Here is a 17,500-nt window from a genome sequence, read left to right as displayed (position 1 = left end):
TATTTGGTAACCTAGCAACAGAGTCCCTGTTATGACCTTATCTTGATAAAAAAATATATTAATATGTAAATTTTGCTAGCTAGAATCTATTTAGTTTATTATTTATAATTTAGCTAACTAGCAATGATAATAGCAATGATTAACTATTTGCTCATCAGTGAAACAGTAACTTCATCTAGAATTAGCCTAGTCCCATTACGTATTATGATTTTATCTTGTTCGAAATAACTTTTGTTTCATTATGATTCCGATAAAAATAACTTTTCTTGAGCTAATCTAGCTAGATAGCAATGATGTTTTCAGGTTAGTTTTTGCTAATCAGTCAACCAGTGACTTCATCTAGATTTGGCCACCAGCAACGACGTCCCTTTATGACTTCATCTCATAAGAAATAACTTTCTGTAGTATGTTTAGCTTGTCAGAAATAACTTTCAGATATAACTTCAGCAGATAACTTTGACCAGTTAGAATCTATTCCCTGTGGTAACTTTTGCTAATAAACTCCTGTTTTCCTGTCGCATATGTTACCTAGTAAAAGGTAAACCATTAACTTTACTACATTTGCCCACCTAGCAAAACATCTTATTATATTACTTTCATAGAAATAACTTCCATTAATAACTTAAGCTAGACAAAATAACTTTCTGTACTTTGGCAAGCTAAAGCTAGCCAGTGGATAACTCTGGCTAGCTAGAATCGATTTCCTGTGGTAACCTTTGCTATTAAACTCCTGTGGTGCATTTGGCTAGTCAGAATAATGTTTTACGCCATGAGAACTAACTTTATCTGACAGTCGATTTTTTCTAGCATTTAACCACTTTTCCATAGCCTCCTGTGTAAACTTTTGAAAGTGTCCTAAGTTAGCATTGCGACTAAGCGTAACTGGTAAGTAGTGAGTCAAACTAGAGGCTGCTAGCATTCAAATAAAACAGACAGGTTCTGATTTATGACTCTGGTTAGCAAATAGCTGAGGTTTCTGTGGGAAAACTAGTTAGTCATGTTACCTCAGTAGTTTTTTTTGTACAGAAATGGTTACGGCTGTAGATTTTACTAGTTAAAATTCAACAGAAAAAAAAATGAGTTATTTTAATTAGCTCCTCTGCAGCAGCTGCATCTGTGATGGCGATGCCCAAGTGCTGGGACCAGTGCCATCAGCGTGCTGTGTGTAAACACTGACTATAATCCCATGTGGAGCCTGGGTATGAGTGTGTGTGTGTGTGTGTGTGTGTGTGTGTGTGTGTGTGTGTGTGTGTGTGTGAATGTGTATTCAGTATAAATGAGCCCAAATTGTGTCCAGCAAGGCACGACATTTCACTTCCCCACCAACAATCAATGTTTTCTGCTAGTTTGTGTGTTTTAGCGTCTTCTGTTCTCGACCATCGATCGCCATCGGTGTGTTTTCTTTGCAAATCCCTCAATGATGGAAATCAATGAACCCCGCATGTGTTTGTGTTATGATGCTGTGATCTCATCCTTACCCTGGCTCCCTTCTCTCCGTTAGCGCCTGCGAATCCAGGGAATCCGGTGGAGCCCTGCGGATCAGAGAGGAAGCGTGAGTGGGATTTATGCTAATTTAAATACAAAACTGACTCCTCTTTATCGTCACGTACTTCCTGAGACGTGTGTAGATACACTGCTACGGTGACACAAACACAAATATAACGTGAACATTCACTTATTATAAAAGCGTTATAAAATAGAAGCTAGTGAACTGCAACCAGGTCTACCGCCAATAAATACGTGATTGTGACTGGCTGATGTGACTGTCCAACAACTGTTTTTGTGTTCTTTAACAATTAATCCAGCTGTTCTGCATTCCTTTCACTATCAATCCAGCTGTTTTGTGTTCCTCTTACTGTTTTAATCAAGTGGATCCATGGTAAGAAAAACTAACTCCACATATGACGTGTCAGGTGTTTCAGCTTATATCAGCACTGACGCTGCCCCTAGGGGCTGCACTGTGTTAATACACTGTAACACACTTTTGAACGCTTTTTTGGACGATTCAGAATCAAGCTTTTCACATGGTTATAACAGTGAATGTAGACGTCATGATCACACGGCAGACAACTCTTTACAAACACACACACACACACACACACACACACAAATGCAGGCCTGTTTCTTCACATAAATGGTCACTTTAGGACCCTTCTCTACTAGAGGGTGCCATTATACTTTATATATTATATTTTAATATAAAAACTTTCTTTCGGCTTCTCCCATTAGGGGTCGCCACAGCGGATCATCCGTGTTCATGATCCGCACGTTCAATTTGGCACGTTTTTACGCTGGATGCCCTTCCTAACGCAACCCGCCCCATTTATCTGGGCTTTGGACCGGCACTAAGAGTGCACTGGATTGTGCAACCCTAATGGCTGGGGTTGGTTCCCTGACCGGGGATCGAACCTGGGCCGCAGCGGTGAGAGCGCCGCATCCTAACCACTAGACCACCAGGGAACCAATGTAATTTGGGACAAAAGGACTATGGGACTATGTGTCAGGCATTCACACTCTGCCACACTCTGTAGTGGAATCTATAACCTACATACCTATACAAGATAAGTGGCATGCTAACCATGTGTTGGTGGAAAAACACTGTGAATAAATTCATTAGAAATTATTCTAATTAATCATATTAGAATCTGAGCTAGATAGTATGTGAAGTTTTGAGGCTAAGTCAGGATGCTAGCTCATTTGTAGTAGCTATGACACAGTAAATTGGTGTGTGATCTCTGAGTAAGTTGTTGACTTGGGCGTCTGACTGTTCGGAAACGTTCCTGCACAGATGTACAAACACGCACAAACACACACTAACACGTTTGTCTTAATTATCATTGTGAGGACCATCTAGTAAGGACATTGCTGGTAGGTGTAGCATAGCACTAACTAGCTGCATTACTAACTAGCATTATCTTTAACCTCTAATAAAAAAGCAACATTTCAGCTCATCCGCATTTTTCCTTGTGTGGACAAGACAGTGGTCCCCACAAGGACAAAACTGGAACAATAATCCATTCTTCGGTCCTCACAAAGATATATAGCGTAAAAGCGATGCTTGGGCATGCTCCGTTTCCTCTCTTACCCCGAGTTTCCAATCCCGCCAGCATTATTTGGAGCAGAAATAAAGAAATCAATGTGGTGTTTTAAAGCCTCCACTATTACCACGCCTGACCGAGGCCATGATTGAGCTCGCACACTGTGTTTTATGGAAACAACAACAACAAAGTGAGCTGCTGAGCACCACGTCTGCGATAAACACCTAAACACAATGACAGCTCACGGAAATGTAAAAGTTGGGCGGCGTGGTGGAGTGGAGTAGAGTGGAGTGGATTTCAGCAACCTGTCGGGTTGATGAGAAATCAAACGCTACCACAATCTCTTCAACCCATCCATCTCGCCTTCCTGCTGCGCTGTGGAGGAGGCGAGCTGCCTGATGAAAGCCATACATTTAGCGAGCGAGGGAAAGGAGGGAGCGGGTATACGCTCTTCTTGGTAATGACTCTCTTAGCATTAAGCTGGCGAAGCTACGAGGTGGTCATAAAAGATAGAGGCTCGTGTTGGATTTGTCTTTATTTTATCTCGATTTCCTTCTCGCCTCCTTTCGCATGTTCTCAGCCGAACCGTTTCTCAGACACCCACTACCAGGCGAAAGGTTGGACACAAGCGACAGTATGTTTGTAATCGTTCTGATGAAGGCTTGTAGTTAACATTTGCTTCTGAGCTAATTGATGTGTTGCTTTAACAGTTTCTGCTGAATCAGGATAAGTTATTACACCAAAACGGCATCTTTAATATTAAAAAAATTTAGAAAAGTCTTATGAACGGGGGTCCGCAAAATGTTGGCTAGGGGTATACGTTTTCAGTAAGCGAGCATCACCCAATCAGAGGTTGTCTAAATATGTTTCCCAATCATTTGGGTGAGAAAACAAAAACACACACTAGGTATTAGATCTAAAATTAATACAAATTACAATGCTGTAACCTCTGATCCATAACCCCTAATACCTAACCCTAACCATTAAATCTCTAATGCCTAACCCTTAATACATAGCTCTTAATCCCTAATCGCTAATATAGAATTCCTAAACTCTAAAACCTAATCTTCGACCCACAATATCTAAACCCTAATCCCTAACCAAAAACACAAATCTCTAAACCCTAATCCTTAACACAAAACCTTATGTTTAACCCCTATTTCCTAACCCTTAAAACCTAATCCTTGAACTGCAATACCTAATCCTAACCCTAATTACAATCCCCAATACCTAACCCCAAATCCAATCCCTAAACCCCACTTAATCCCTAATCCTTAACCCAAAACCTAACCCCCAAATTATCTAATTCTTGACCCACAATACCTAATCTCCAACTCCTTAAACATAATCCGTGATCCCTATCTAAAAGCCTAAACCATAACCCCTAATACATTATCCCAAACCCAAAACCTAATCACTAACCCCAATACATAATCTCCGAACCTAACCCTAAAACTCCTACCCCAGTACCTAATCATCGACCTGCAATATCCAATCGATAAACACAAATACATAATCCCAAACCCAAAACCTAATCTAGAGCCCAAACACCTTGTATCTAACCCATAATACGTAATTTCCTAACTCCTAACCCCAAAACATCATTTCTAAACCTGTAACCCAAAAACCTAAGCCCTAAAACAACTACCAATCCTTGACCCACAATTCCTAATTTCTAATCCTGAATCCCCAATCCTAATTCCAAAAAGATAATCCCAACCCATAATCCCAATTTACAAATCATTCACTTTAAATCCCTAAAATTTAATCCCAAACTCTTATTACAAAAAACTAATCAAGACCCATAATCCAGTTTCACTTTGAATCCTTAATCTTTAATCCAAAACCATCAATCCCTCATTTCTAATACGTGATTGCTAATCCCTAATACATAATCACAATCTCTGACTACCTTAACGAACATTAGTCTCCATAAAACTGTTACTTAATCACTTAATCCTCAACTCATAACTCGTAATCCTTATTTGCTAATCTGGTTAATCTACGTAAATGGTGGTTTTTTTTGTTAGGTCCAAATAGTGCAGTGTGTAGGGAGTCTAGGGAGTGCACACTAAATATAAACACTTCATGTAGTGAATGTACCTTCGGTCCTTGACGTCCTGGATACCCAGGCAATCCGGGAACTCCGAGTTTACCCTGCGGGAAAACACCAGAGGATCATGCAGTCAGTACACACCACCGAATACTACTTTCAAAATCAATCAATCAATAACCTTTTTTTTATTACATTTTTTTTATCACAACTTCACATTTTGATAATATTTTTAACATGAACACATTTCCTGTAATTTTGTATTTAAATGTATTTTAATTAAAAAAAATATATTTTTCTTACTTTTTTTCTACTATACATAGACGCTATTATAATATGATATTTAGAAAAAAATTTCAGCTGCCATGCAATTCTTTTAAACAGAATAAATATAAAACAATGGAAAAATTGTAATAAATAATAAACAATAATTATATTGTTTTTTCAAAATTTCATTCATTTATAAAGTCATTTCAATTATTACATATTTATACCTTTTCATTTTGCACATTCAAGTAATTGAAGTAAATTTTGTATGATTTTTCTAATATTTAAAAATATGAAGTAATGATTATAATATTATTATTTCATAACTGCTGATGTTTATTTTTTGGACCGAATTTATTCATCATTCCTTGTAAATGAACCCAATTTATTTTAACCTCAATCATCATATTATTGTTATTTTTTCAAAAATAATTAGTTGAATAAAATTGGTAAGAAGGAAACTAAGAGTAGAGACCTTTTCTCCAGCCAGGCCCAAAGGTCCAGATTCCCCAGGAGGACCAGCACGACCTTTAGGACCCTCAGGACCATCTTCACCTCTGGGCCCAAGCAAACCGACCTCACCCTACACACACACACACACACACACACACACACACACACACACACACACACACACACAAAGACCAGCTATATATAATATACGTGATGTATGGCGTGTTTATTGTCCCAATAGGAACATTACTAGGAATCGTGTGTGTGTGTGTGTGTGTGTGTGTGTGTGCTCACTCTGTCTCCTTTCAGACCCATGTCTCCTTTAAACCCAGGGAATCCGTCCTCTCCCTGAAAAACAATAATCATTTAATAACCAAGATTTATTACACATTAATTCTTTCCTTTTTTTTTTTTTGGCTGAACTCAGGTTTGGAGATAGATGTTGGGCCATACTGCCCCCTCCAGGCCACAAGGTAATAATGTCATTACACAATTCTCTTTCCTTAAATAATAAATAAATTATAAAAAAATTACATTAATTTATTTATTTACATTATTTATATTAGCACTTCCTAACCTTTTTTATATTATGGGCCCTTTCACCACATTTTTCCACGAACCAGAGGCCGGGGCAGGGTTGGGTATCGGGGTAATGTATTATCACATGCAATAACGTGCATATTATAACTATTACATATTATATAATTTAATTATGAATTGAATGATTACATATAGAATGATAATGTAACTCATTATTATCAGGAGGGAAGTGGTAGCTCACTGGTTAAGGCTCTGGGGTACCGATTAGAAGATCGGGACTTTAAGACCCAGTATGGCCAAGCTGCCACTCTTGGGCCCTTGAGCAAGGCCCTTAAAACTCTGTACTCTAAAGTCACTGTATCATCTTTGACCACAGCTTTTTAACATCGCAGGGGTATGCGAAGAATTAATTTATTTGTGCTGTAAGTAGAGGTCGACTGAGTCGTCGGTTTTGCTGATTGATCAGCACCTGTAGTCAATTGATGGAACTATCGTCTATCTGCAACAATCCATACTGATAGTTTTTCCGGGTTCCGTCCAGCTGTCATTACGCGAGCGGCCACTAGAGGCGAATCACTGACGCCACATGGTGTTTGTTTTTACACGGACAGAGCGGCATGTTTATTATTTATTATTGATTAATTATATAATTCTATTTATTTAATATGTTCATGTTTATTTCCTTCAGAACATTTTCATGATTCAGTATGTTTTTGAATTTCTTTATTAATGTAAAAATGTACAGGGGGATTTTACATGGAGCGTTTATTCGCCTTTTCATCCAGTATCATTACAGTATCATTATATATTAAGCAGTTATTGGCGAGTACGATCCAACCTCGGTATCGGTATCGGTAAAATCCACTATCAGTCGACCTTCAGCTGTAATGTTACGAATTAAAAGCACCTTTAGCTTTTATTGATGCATTGGAAACAAGTGCAGGAAACAGGCAAATGGTCATTTCTTATTTAATTAAACATCCTGCTGCCATTGAAAGTCAATAAAATGGTCATAAAATAAAAATGTTAAAGATTTTCTCTTTTCTGTGCAGCTCATTATCAAATAATTCACATCCAGGTACTGGTTTTTGGGGACCCCTGGTATATATATTTGATAATAACGTCTCAAGCTGTAAATAATTTACAGTAAAAGGATGAAAATGAGGGATCATCAATCAAATTTCATCCTGTACCCGATTACCAACCCGAACCTGATGATTTACAGATTATTACAGATTATTAACCAGCACAATAACGCGATTATTCTTTTCTATCTTTTGTCAGGAAACAGAATTTAAATCCTCACCTTCTCTCCTTTGCCACCTTTTAGTCCTCGGACTCCGTCGGCTCCCTGTTTAAAAACACAGAAATGCGTCTCAGCCCACAGACAGCGTGCAGATTCACCGCTTTAATGCTTTATACACGTCATTCTGGTTTGTACCTTAACACCACGGGGTCCCGGGTATCCGATCGGCCCCTGGGGACCGGGCTGACCCTGAAAACCAGAGAGAAGATCAAAGATTATTATTAGTTATTCTATATTCAGCTTTAAAACAAATATGAAAATGTATTTATGGGGATATGGATAGATTATAAGAGATCATAGTGCAGCTTTTTTTTTTAAATATAAGTATTTAAATGTTTAATTAATGTAAGTATTTTCTTCATTTTTAATGATTTCAGTGAATGTATGTTTTTAATGTAATTAATAACAAATACATTTGTTGATGAAATTTCAATTGGAATTTCTATGAAGCATTTTGTAATAAATTGTAGCGTTTTTTCTACATGTTTCTGTATTTCTTTATATTTTATATTTTTACAAATGAACCATTAATTATTATTGATTAAATACTAAAAATAATCTAATTAATACAAGTCATTTTTGTGCAATTTGTTTGTAATGTTTAAATGAGTTACACAAAAAGAGTTAATTATTAAACATAGGATAAAACAGGAAATAAAATGTCAACACCTTATTAGATTTGTATTTGTTAATTTTTTACTTTTTTATTTATTGAATAATTACTCTGCCTCATATAATGAAATAATTAAATTAGCATTATCAAGCTAACTGTGGTTGTCTATAATTAGCTTTTTCACCAACACTGTGTCATGGTCATTTCTGGATCGCTAAAATAAATCCAAGAGCTATGTATACGATATGGCCAAAAGTATTGGGACACGTGACACGCATATGCAGTTCTTCTGCAAACTTGGAGGCACACAATTGTATTGGACGTCTTTGGATGCTTGAGCATGGAATATTTCCTAAACTTGAACTAGGAGACCAAAACCTGTTCCAGCATGACACAAACTGCACAAAACAGGTGCTCAAGAAGCACATAGCAACCTTATGGTTAGGTGTCCACAAACATTCGGCCGTACAGTGTATTTATTCCACAGAGATGAATATTTATTACCCCTAGTGCTAGCTGTTTATTTTGATCTCAGCTCTGGTGCGGTCTGTCAGTAGGGCACTAAAATCACCACACATTATTTATGAGAGATGATGGAATAAATTTGGCCTCAGAGGGGGGAATTAATGAAGTACAAATACTTCATTACTGTATTTAAATAGATTCTTCTGGTATTTAAAGTTCTTTTTATTAGTATATTAATATAATGTGAGGTCCTGTTATCAGTGTGACACTAAAACAGGTAATAGTAATGACTATTTTTTACTGAAGAACTTCTTTACTTTCACTTGAGTATAAAAGTGCAGAACTTCAACTTTTACCAGAGTCTTTTAATATATTTTAATACATCAGTATCTGTATGTTACTGGAGTGAAGGATGTGTGTATTTTTGCCGCCTCTGGACCTTGTGCAGAGCGAATCTTAAGGTGATTGTGGGATGTGATCTTACCAGAGCTCCTTTCTCTCCTGCAGGTCCCTCTTTCCCAGGATGGCCCTAAAACAGACGAGTATACGGATTCATCTCTGTGCACTAGACGCCGAGACCCTGATCAAAAAACCACTGCCAAATTATCAAGTGATACTTACAGGAGGTCCATCAGAACCAGGCAAACCAGGCAGGCCAGAACGACCTTGAGGACCCTAAAAGAGGAGAGAGAGAGAGAGAGAGAGAGAGAGAGAGAGAGAGTGTAAAAACATTACTAGTCTATTGTGAGGTGGTTGTTTTTGTATTTGGTCAAATGTGTTGCTATGTACTGTGCTGCAAATTGCTCTGCTAATACATTTGGTTGATTGGATGAAGATATGAAGCTGCTGCTATTTCCAGTGCGTTCTAGTGTCTTTAAGTAGGTTCTATAGAAATCCAGAGTGATGATGTAAAGGGGACAGAGGGGTGATGCAAAGGAGACAGGGGGATGATTTAAGGGAGACTGGGGGATGATGTAAAGAGGACGGAGGATGATGTAAAGGGGACAGAGTGATGATGTATAGAGGACAGTGTGAGGATGTTAAGGGGACAGTGGGGTTATGTAAAGAGGATGGGGGATGATGTAAAGGGGACAGAGTGATGATGTATAGAGGACAGTGGGATGATGTTAAGGGGACAGTGGGGTTATGTAAAGAGGATGGGGATGATGTAAAGGGACAGAGTGATGATGTATAGAGGACAGTGGGATGATGTTAAGGGGACAGTGGGGTTATGTAAAGAGGACGGGGATGATGTAAAGGGACAGAGTGATGATGTAAAGGGGACGGAGTGATGATGTAAAATGATGTACATACCTTTTCTCCTGGTGGTCCGATAGGCCCTTGGGGTCCAGGAAGCCCCTGCAGAATAGACAGAGCAGATGAACAACCTGTTGTGTGTGTGTGTGTGTGTGTGTGTGTGTGTGTGTGTGTGTGTGTGTGTGTGTGTGTGTGTGTGTCTATCTGAAACTTAATAATACCCCATTGTCTCCATGTGAACTGAATTTGATCAAAAAGTGTGTATTTACAGGTGTGTGTGTATGTGTGTGTGTGTGTGTGTGTGTGTGTGTGTGTGTGTGTGTGTGTGTGAGTAGCCAGCCCTGATTATTATCAGTGTTTGTATGTGTGTATGTGTGTGTGTGTGTGTGTGCGTGTGTGAGTAGCCAGCCCTGATTATTATCTGTGTGTGTGTGTGTGTGTGTGTGTGTGTAATTTAAACACTGTGCTGTATGAATGTGATGCTTTAACTTTCCTCCCACAGTAAAAACACTGAGACGGTTGAATTGAGGTTAAGCTCCACCCACCAACACACCTCAGCCAATTATAACTCTGATATACTGTACAGCATGTGACCATGTGGAGAATTATATCTAAACTTTCTTTTGGCTTCTCCCGTTAGGGGTCGCCACAGCGGATCCTCCGCACGTTTGATTTGGCACATGTTTTACGTTGGATGCCCTTCCTAACGCAACCCTCCCCAATTTATCCGGGCTTGGGACCGGCACTGAGAGTTGCTGGGGATGCGTGGAGAATTATATCTACTGCACATAAATAAACAAGTAACAACTGATAACAGACAGATTGTTTTATGACAGCCAGCCAGCCAGCCAGCCAGCCAGCCAGCCAGCCAGCCAGCCAGCCAGCCAGCCAGACAGACAGACAGACAGACAGACAGACAGACAGACAGATAGATAGATAGATATTAATGGGATAGACGTTTCCTCTAGATCTGTGTAATAATGGAATCACACCTGTCACCTGACAGACTCAGAGATTCCTCACAGAGGAACAGTTGTTATAAATGTAACCTCACCTGTGTTCCTGGGATTCCCTGCTGTCCAGGAGGACCTGGTTCTCCTTGAGGTCCCTAAAAAAAGAGAAAGACTGTTTAAGGACCTGCACCTCAAAAGGTTCATCAATACTGGACTGAGAAAAATTATTCGAGAAAACAGAGCTATCGCTAATAAAATCCTTGTACCTAAATACTTCAATCAAGAGTTATCAACCCCCTAATTAAGAAACATGACCTTGACCCTTGTCAGCTGTCCAACTACAATATCAAACCTCCTCTTTATCTCCAAGATTCTAGAAAAGGTTGTAGCACAGCAGTTCTGCTTACATCTACTGAGGAATAACATCTTTTTTACATCTTTTTTACACCCTGATCACACTGTATATTTTTCCTTAAACACTTAAACAATGAGAATGTTTACCAATCTTTGTTCTTGTCACCCATCTCTCTCTCTCTCTCTCTCTCTCTCTCTCTCTCTCTCTCTCTCTCTCTCTTTCGCTCTCTCCCTCTTTTCGAGTAAACATGCCCATGAGGTTTGAGTAACCAGTGTTCTTGACTTTTGTTTTTTTTTACCTCTGGAGGGAGTTCTTCTCAAATGAGAGCGCTCTGTGCAGCTGGAAATGGTTCCACACCTACAGCCTAAAGATCCATTAAGCTGCTGAGCAACTCTATGACAGTGGCTCAGGACCACAGTTTGACTGAACAGATTTGCATTCACACACCTATTAATGCACACCTCAACAATGTATCTACAATAAATGCACATTCTGTGCCACTCAGATGAGGATGAGGTTCCCTTTTGGGTTTGGTTCCTCTCAAGGTTTCTTCTTCATACCATCTCAAGGAGTTTTTCCTTCACCACAGTCACCACTGGTTCACTCATCAGGGAAAATCAATTATAAGGAACAAAACTTATAGGCAATAAACTTACACATACTTTTATATAACCTTTACAATGTCCATTGTAAAAAGCGCTACACAAATAAAATTGAATTAGATTAAAATTTAAAAAAGATTTATTAGCACAACATGCTTGTGTTGCCGTGGCTCATATATTCCACTACAAGAACTGCTGCTGTGGTTCATTACCCAGCCTGCCATTTTTAATCTGAGAGTCTTTATCCGCCTGGATGCCTCACAAACAATGTTTCCTTTCATAGCTAGTTAGCTCTACTTTGCTACGTTTCTGACCTGAGGTGAAGGGCTCGACCTTTATTTTCGCTTTGAGGGAAATTTTCAGATCCCTGCTGATCCTAGAGTTCAGCTAATTTTAGTAAATGGATTTGAGGTAAACACAAAAGGTCACGTAAGGTTCATGTGACACTCTTTTGTTTTAGCTTGCTAGCACAAGGCTAGTCAGAGTGTAGAAACACACCTAATCCAGATCTCTGCTGAAAATGATGTTTTTCTTCTCTTTATAAAATAAAAAAAGGAATCATTATTGTAATAAACCTTTTTTTTATATTTATTTTCCCATGTTAGTCAATGATACTGTTAGTATAATAAACCAGTTATAGGGAATGATTTATGTTTGTAAGCTATTTATTTCTGTTAATCTTCCTCGGGACAATGTCCATTGTTAAAAGTGCTATACTTATAAAATAGAAATAAAATGTCAATTTACTTTAATTGTATTACCATATAAGTTTATCCCTACTGAGTGAGCCTGTGGTGGAGGAAAAACTCCCTGAGACGGAGAAACCTTGCGAGGAACCAGACCCTAAAAGAAAACCTCATCTGGGTGGTCCATTCTTTACAGTTCTATCATTGTTGAGGTGTTCAGTGATTAACACTTGAGTGTAGATTTTAAATTAATCCATCTTCATGGTATTTAGCCCTTTACACTAATATCATGTATATAGTGAATAATATATATACTGATATATAATATAATAATATAATGGATCTTCAGGTGGTTCATGTGGAGAACATCCTTTAGAGAAAGAGAACTAAACAGATTTTTTTTAAATATTTTGTTTTATATTATTTGTATATTGTAACATAGTTTCTGTAAAGAAACATGAATCAGTCATTTAAATGTGTATTTGCTTTTGATTTCATTGAAGATTTCTTTGTACTGTTCTCTTTTAGGATTAAAATTGACCACACTTTGTTTGGCATACAGAAATTAATTAAAATATGTAAACAAATTCACAACTTTGTCAAAATTTCCTAAATATAACGAAACGTGAATACATTCATATACTGTGTATATATATATATATATATATATATATATATATATATATATATATATATATATATATATATATATATATATATATATCTTACCATGTTTCCTTTGGGACCTTGAGGACCGTCGACACCAGCTACACCCTGTGGAGAAACGTTATCAGATTAGCTCTAAACAATTAAAAAACGAGTGCCTAGTGATCTAAAATGTGTAAAAAAAGAAATATACTGACAGGCTGTCCGGGAGGACCGATAGAACCTCGGGGACCAGGCAGACCTCGGGGACCCTGAGAGAAAAAAACATGACAGTTTATGATTACTGTCTCAGATTTTCCAAAAATACAACAATAATGCATCGGTTAAAAAATTATGTGGGGTTTTAAGGCTGTTATTCTGCTGATCATTTACTTTGATGGCATTTTGGTCGATGCATTTATCCAGAGCAACTTACAATTTTCTCATATATAAAACTGGGCAGTTAAGAGCTAAGGGCCTTGCTCAAGGGCCCAGCATTGGTCTTAACCACTGAACTACCACAAAACCCTGAAAAAACCCTCATGTAGGTACCCTCAAGGTGGAGCCTCAAACACAACCTGGATTATCATGAATTCTTTATTGAGAGGCATGGCTTTGTGAGTTTCTCCACTTTCCAATCAGTTCAGCACCACCACTTGCTGCATTCTTTAAGAATTTAAGGGGTCATCAAGAGGTACTAGGTATCAATAGGTGACCTGAACTATAACCTGTAACTGGTACTGTAGTAGTAGCTAAGCTCCAGTTCATTTGAGGCTAGCAACAGCAAGCTAGATGGTCTAACTGTGAGGTTATGACATGAAGTACCAACCAATCAAGAAGTCTGGTGTTTAGCAAGAATTTGACGATCTCAGCCAAGGAATGAAATGCACTATGAGTGTAAGTAAAATTCTGAAGGACATGCCCACTATTGTGACCCTCCACCTACATTTTACATTTGAAAATTTGGTTCACCCACTTATTCAGAACAATATTATTTAGGTGGTGATACACCTGAGAAGTTAAGAGCTAAAGGGTCTTTCCTTCGCACCAAGATTGGTGCTGGCTTGGTGGTGTTTACAACATAAAGTTCAACATCTAAGCTACCATTTTCCACTTTGAAGTCTGTACAGGTCCAGTCCGTGTCTATATCGCAAACTTACGCTGTCTCCGGCTAACCCTCGTGGTCCAATCTCTCCATCCTCTCCCTAAAGACGACAAAAGTCAGGGGTTAATATTTAAATCAAAGAGTACGCTATGAAGTTTGCAATACAAAAAACACTTACTCTAGGTCCATCCTCTCCTGGAGCTCCAAGGGGTCCTGGGGGACCAGTATCTCCCTGACAACAAGAAAATAAAAGGTGCTCGATTCATTTTCATTTCTTCTTAGCCATGAGTGTGATGCATGAGTGAACATTTCAGGACAGATATTTTTGTATACACAAATGCCCAAGCTGTTGTATCCTTGCTGAATGACCATAAGCACTGATTCCTCGTCTTTCTGCCAGTGGATTTTCCTCACAAAACTAGGGTTTTCAATGCCATTAAAACAATGTAGCACAATCCATCACATTGACACATCATTCATTACTGCTAACGGGCTCACAGATTATAATGAGATGTGAACATATTTCATAATCAAGAACACCTAAATGTTTATGACCCATTATTACTGATCCATGTAGCCCTGCTGCTGAGCTTGTAATGGTAGGTGGGGACTTAAAGTGCTTTCATCTCAAACTGTACATTAAATAAGAGACTGCAGTTGTACAAATATTGTATAGGCAATCAGCGCCAACTAGTGGACAGGACGTTCCTGATGCATTCCATAATAAAACAAAACAAACTGTCAAGAATGGTGTAATAATGCAAACAATGTAACAATAGAATTAAATTATTTTGATGTAGTGGTGATTTATTTTAAGATGGTGGAATGTAGGGTAACAGACATTTGAAAATGTAACCAACAGTATGATGCTTTAAAATAAAAATAGCAATGTATCATGATAACGTTATCTAATACCTGATAAATGGGGTAATGGAGCTACATTGTAATATAGAGTATGGGGTAATGGGGCTACAATGTAATATAGAGTATGGGGTAATGGGGCTACAATGTAATATAGGGTATGGGGTAATGGGGCTACAATGTAATATAGAGTATAGGGTAATGGGGCTACAATGTATTATAGGGTATGGGGTAATGGGGCTACAATGTAATATAGAGTATAGGGTAATGGGGCTACAATGTAATATATAGAGTATGGGGTAATGGGGTACAATGCAACATAAGGTATGGGGTAATGGGGCTACAATGTATTATAGGGTATGGGGTAATACAATGTAATATAGGGTATGGGGTAATGGGGCTACAATGTAATATAGAGTATAGGGTAATAGGGCTACAATGTATTATAGGGTATGGGGTAATGGGGCTACAATGTAATATAGAGTATAGGGTAATGGGGCTACAATGTAATATATAGAGTATGGGGTAATGGGGCTACAATGTAATATAGAGTATAGGGTAATGGGGCTACAATGTATTATAGGGTATGGGGTAATGGGGCTACAATGTAATATAGAGTATGGGGTAATGGGGCTACAATGTAATATAGGGTATGGGGTAATGGGGCTACAATGTAATATAGAGTATAGGGTAATGGGGCTACAATGTATTATAGGGTATGGGGTAATGGGGCTACAATGTAATATAGAGTATAGGGTAATGGGGCTACAATGTATTATAGGGTATGGGGTAATAATACAATGTAATATAGGTATGGGGTAATACAATGTAATATAGGGTATAGGGTAATGGGGCTACAATGTAATATAGGGTATAGGGTAATGGGGCTACAATGTAATATAGGGTATAGGGTAATGGGGCTACAATGTAATATAGGTATGGGGTAATGGGGCTACAATGTAATATAGAGTATGGGGTAACGGGCTACAATGTATTATAGAGTATGGGGTAATGAGGATACAATATAATATAGAGTATAGGGTAATGGGGCTACAATGTATTATAGAGTATGGGGTAATGGGGCTACAATGTAATATAGAGTATGGGGTAATGGGGCTACAATGTATTATAGAGTATGGGGTAATGGGGCTACAATATAATATAGAGTATAGGTAATGGGGCTACAATGTAATATAGGTATGGGGTAATGGGGCTACAATGTAATATAGAGTATGGGGTAATGGGGCTACAATGTATTATAGAGTATGGGGTAATGGGGATACAATATAATATAGAGTATGGGGTAATGGGGCTACAATGTAATATAGAGTATGGGGTAATGGGGGTACAATGCAACATAATGTATGGGGTAATGGGGGTACAATGCAACATAAGGTATGGGGTAATAGGGACACAATGTAACATAAGGTATGGGGTAATGGGGCTACAATGTAATATAGGGTATGGGGTAATAGGGCTACAATGTAATATAGGGTATGGGGTAATGGGGCTACAATGTAACATAAGGTATGGGGTAATGGGGCTACAATGTAATATAAACTTTATGGTTTAGGGTCCACAAATAAATCTACAGTTTAGGGTAATAGGGCCAAATAATAACATTACATAAGGGGCTATCGGGCTACAATCCAACATAAGATTCATTGTAATAATAATAATAATAATAATTAAATATATATAAAAATATTTAAATTATATTACATAAAAATATAAATAGAATTGATTATCTATAAAATATAATAATAATAATATTATTAATAATGTATATAGTAATAACAAAATATACATATGCCCTCTGTCCTAACTCCTAATAATCATAGTCTTTGTTTAGGGTGTTTGAGAGAACCTTCAAATCCCATAAAGATGTTTTTTTTGGGTGTTTTTTTTGTCTGTAATCTGATTTTCTCCTGTCTCTCATTCTCCTGAGCACAAAGCAGCACTGTTCAGCCACTGGCTGCATGCACACGGGGCGAGTGGGGCGAGTTCATGAGAAAACACTCAGCAAATCCTCACAGCTGAACAGTTATCAGAGCGATGATAAGCACCGGCAGCTGGATTACAAAAACTAGATTAGACGAGAGATACTGCGAGATACTCCGAGGCTAGATGGAAGTGTCGGCTAGAATCCGTCTGTGTAGGGGTCAGTAAGACGATGATGGACTGAAGATTGTCGCTCGTCATTTGGGTAAATAAATAAAAATAAATAAATAAATAGATGAATAAATAAACAAAGCGAACCAGGGTACAAACTCAATCTCAGTGTATGTGCTAGCCGCTAAT

At 38.0% G+C, this 17,500-nt stretch overlaps 1 protein-coding gene across 1 annotated transcript in view; it reads right to left on the bottom strand.

The window, feature by feature from the left end:
• col11a1a (collagen, type XI, alpha 1a) overlaps positions 1 to 17,500 on the bottom strand; it is a 92,208-nt gene that overhangs the window by 31,221 nt on the left and 43,487 nt on the right. The window contains exons 20-33 of the mRNA XM_046847114.1: positions 14,517 to 14,570; positions 14,394 to 14,438; positions 13,452 to 13,505; positions 13,318 to 13,362; positions 11,047 to 11,100; positions 10,050 to 10,094; positions 9,357 to 9,410; positions 9,220 to 9,264; positions 7,793 to 7,846; positions 7,658 to 7,702; positions 6,106 to 6,159; positions 5,834 to 5,941; positions 5,142 to 5,195; positions 1,479 to 1,532 (exon numbers count right to left, since the gene is read on the bottom strand). Of these exons, the coding sequence (XP_046703070.1) occupies positions 1,479 to 1,532; positions 5,142 to 5,195; positions 5,834 to 5,941; positions 6,106 to 6,159; positions 7,658 to 7,702; positions 7,793 to 7,846; positions 9,220 to 9,264; positions 9,357 to 9,410; positions 10,050 to 10,094; positions 11,047 to 11,100; positions 13,318 to 13,362; positions 13,452 to 13,505; positions 14,394 to 14,438; positions 14,517 to 14,570 (765 nt within the window). The remainder of the gene's footprint in view (positions 1 to 1,478; positions 1,533 to 5,141; positions 5,196 to 5,833; positions 5,942 to 6,105; positions 6,160 to 7,657; positions 7,703 to 7,792; positions 7,847 to 9,219; positions 9,265 to 9,356; positions 9,411 to 10,049; positions 10,095 to 11,046; positions 11,101 to 13,317; positions 13,363 to 13,451; positions 13,506 to 14,393; positions 14,439 to 14,516; positions 14,571 to 17,500) is intronic.

Source organism: Silurus meridionalis, chromosome 4 (assembly GCF_014805685.1).
Source record: "Silurus meridionalis isolate SWU-2019-XX chromosome 4, ASM1480568v1, whole genome shotgun sequence".
NCBI lineage: Eukaryota > Metazoa > Chordata > Actinopteri > Siluriformes > Siluridae > Silurus > Silurus meridionalis.
The sequence above is the reverse complement of the archived record's forward strand: the minus strand, read 5'-3'. Positions and strand labels throughout refer to the sequence as shown.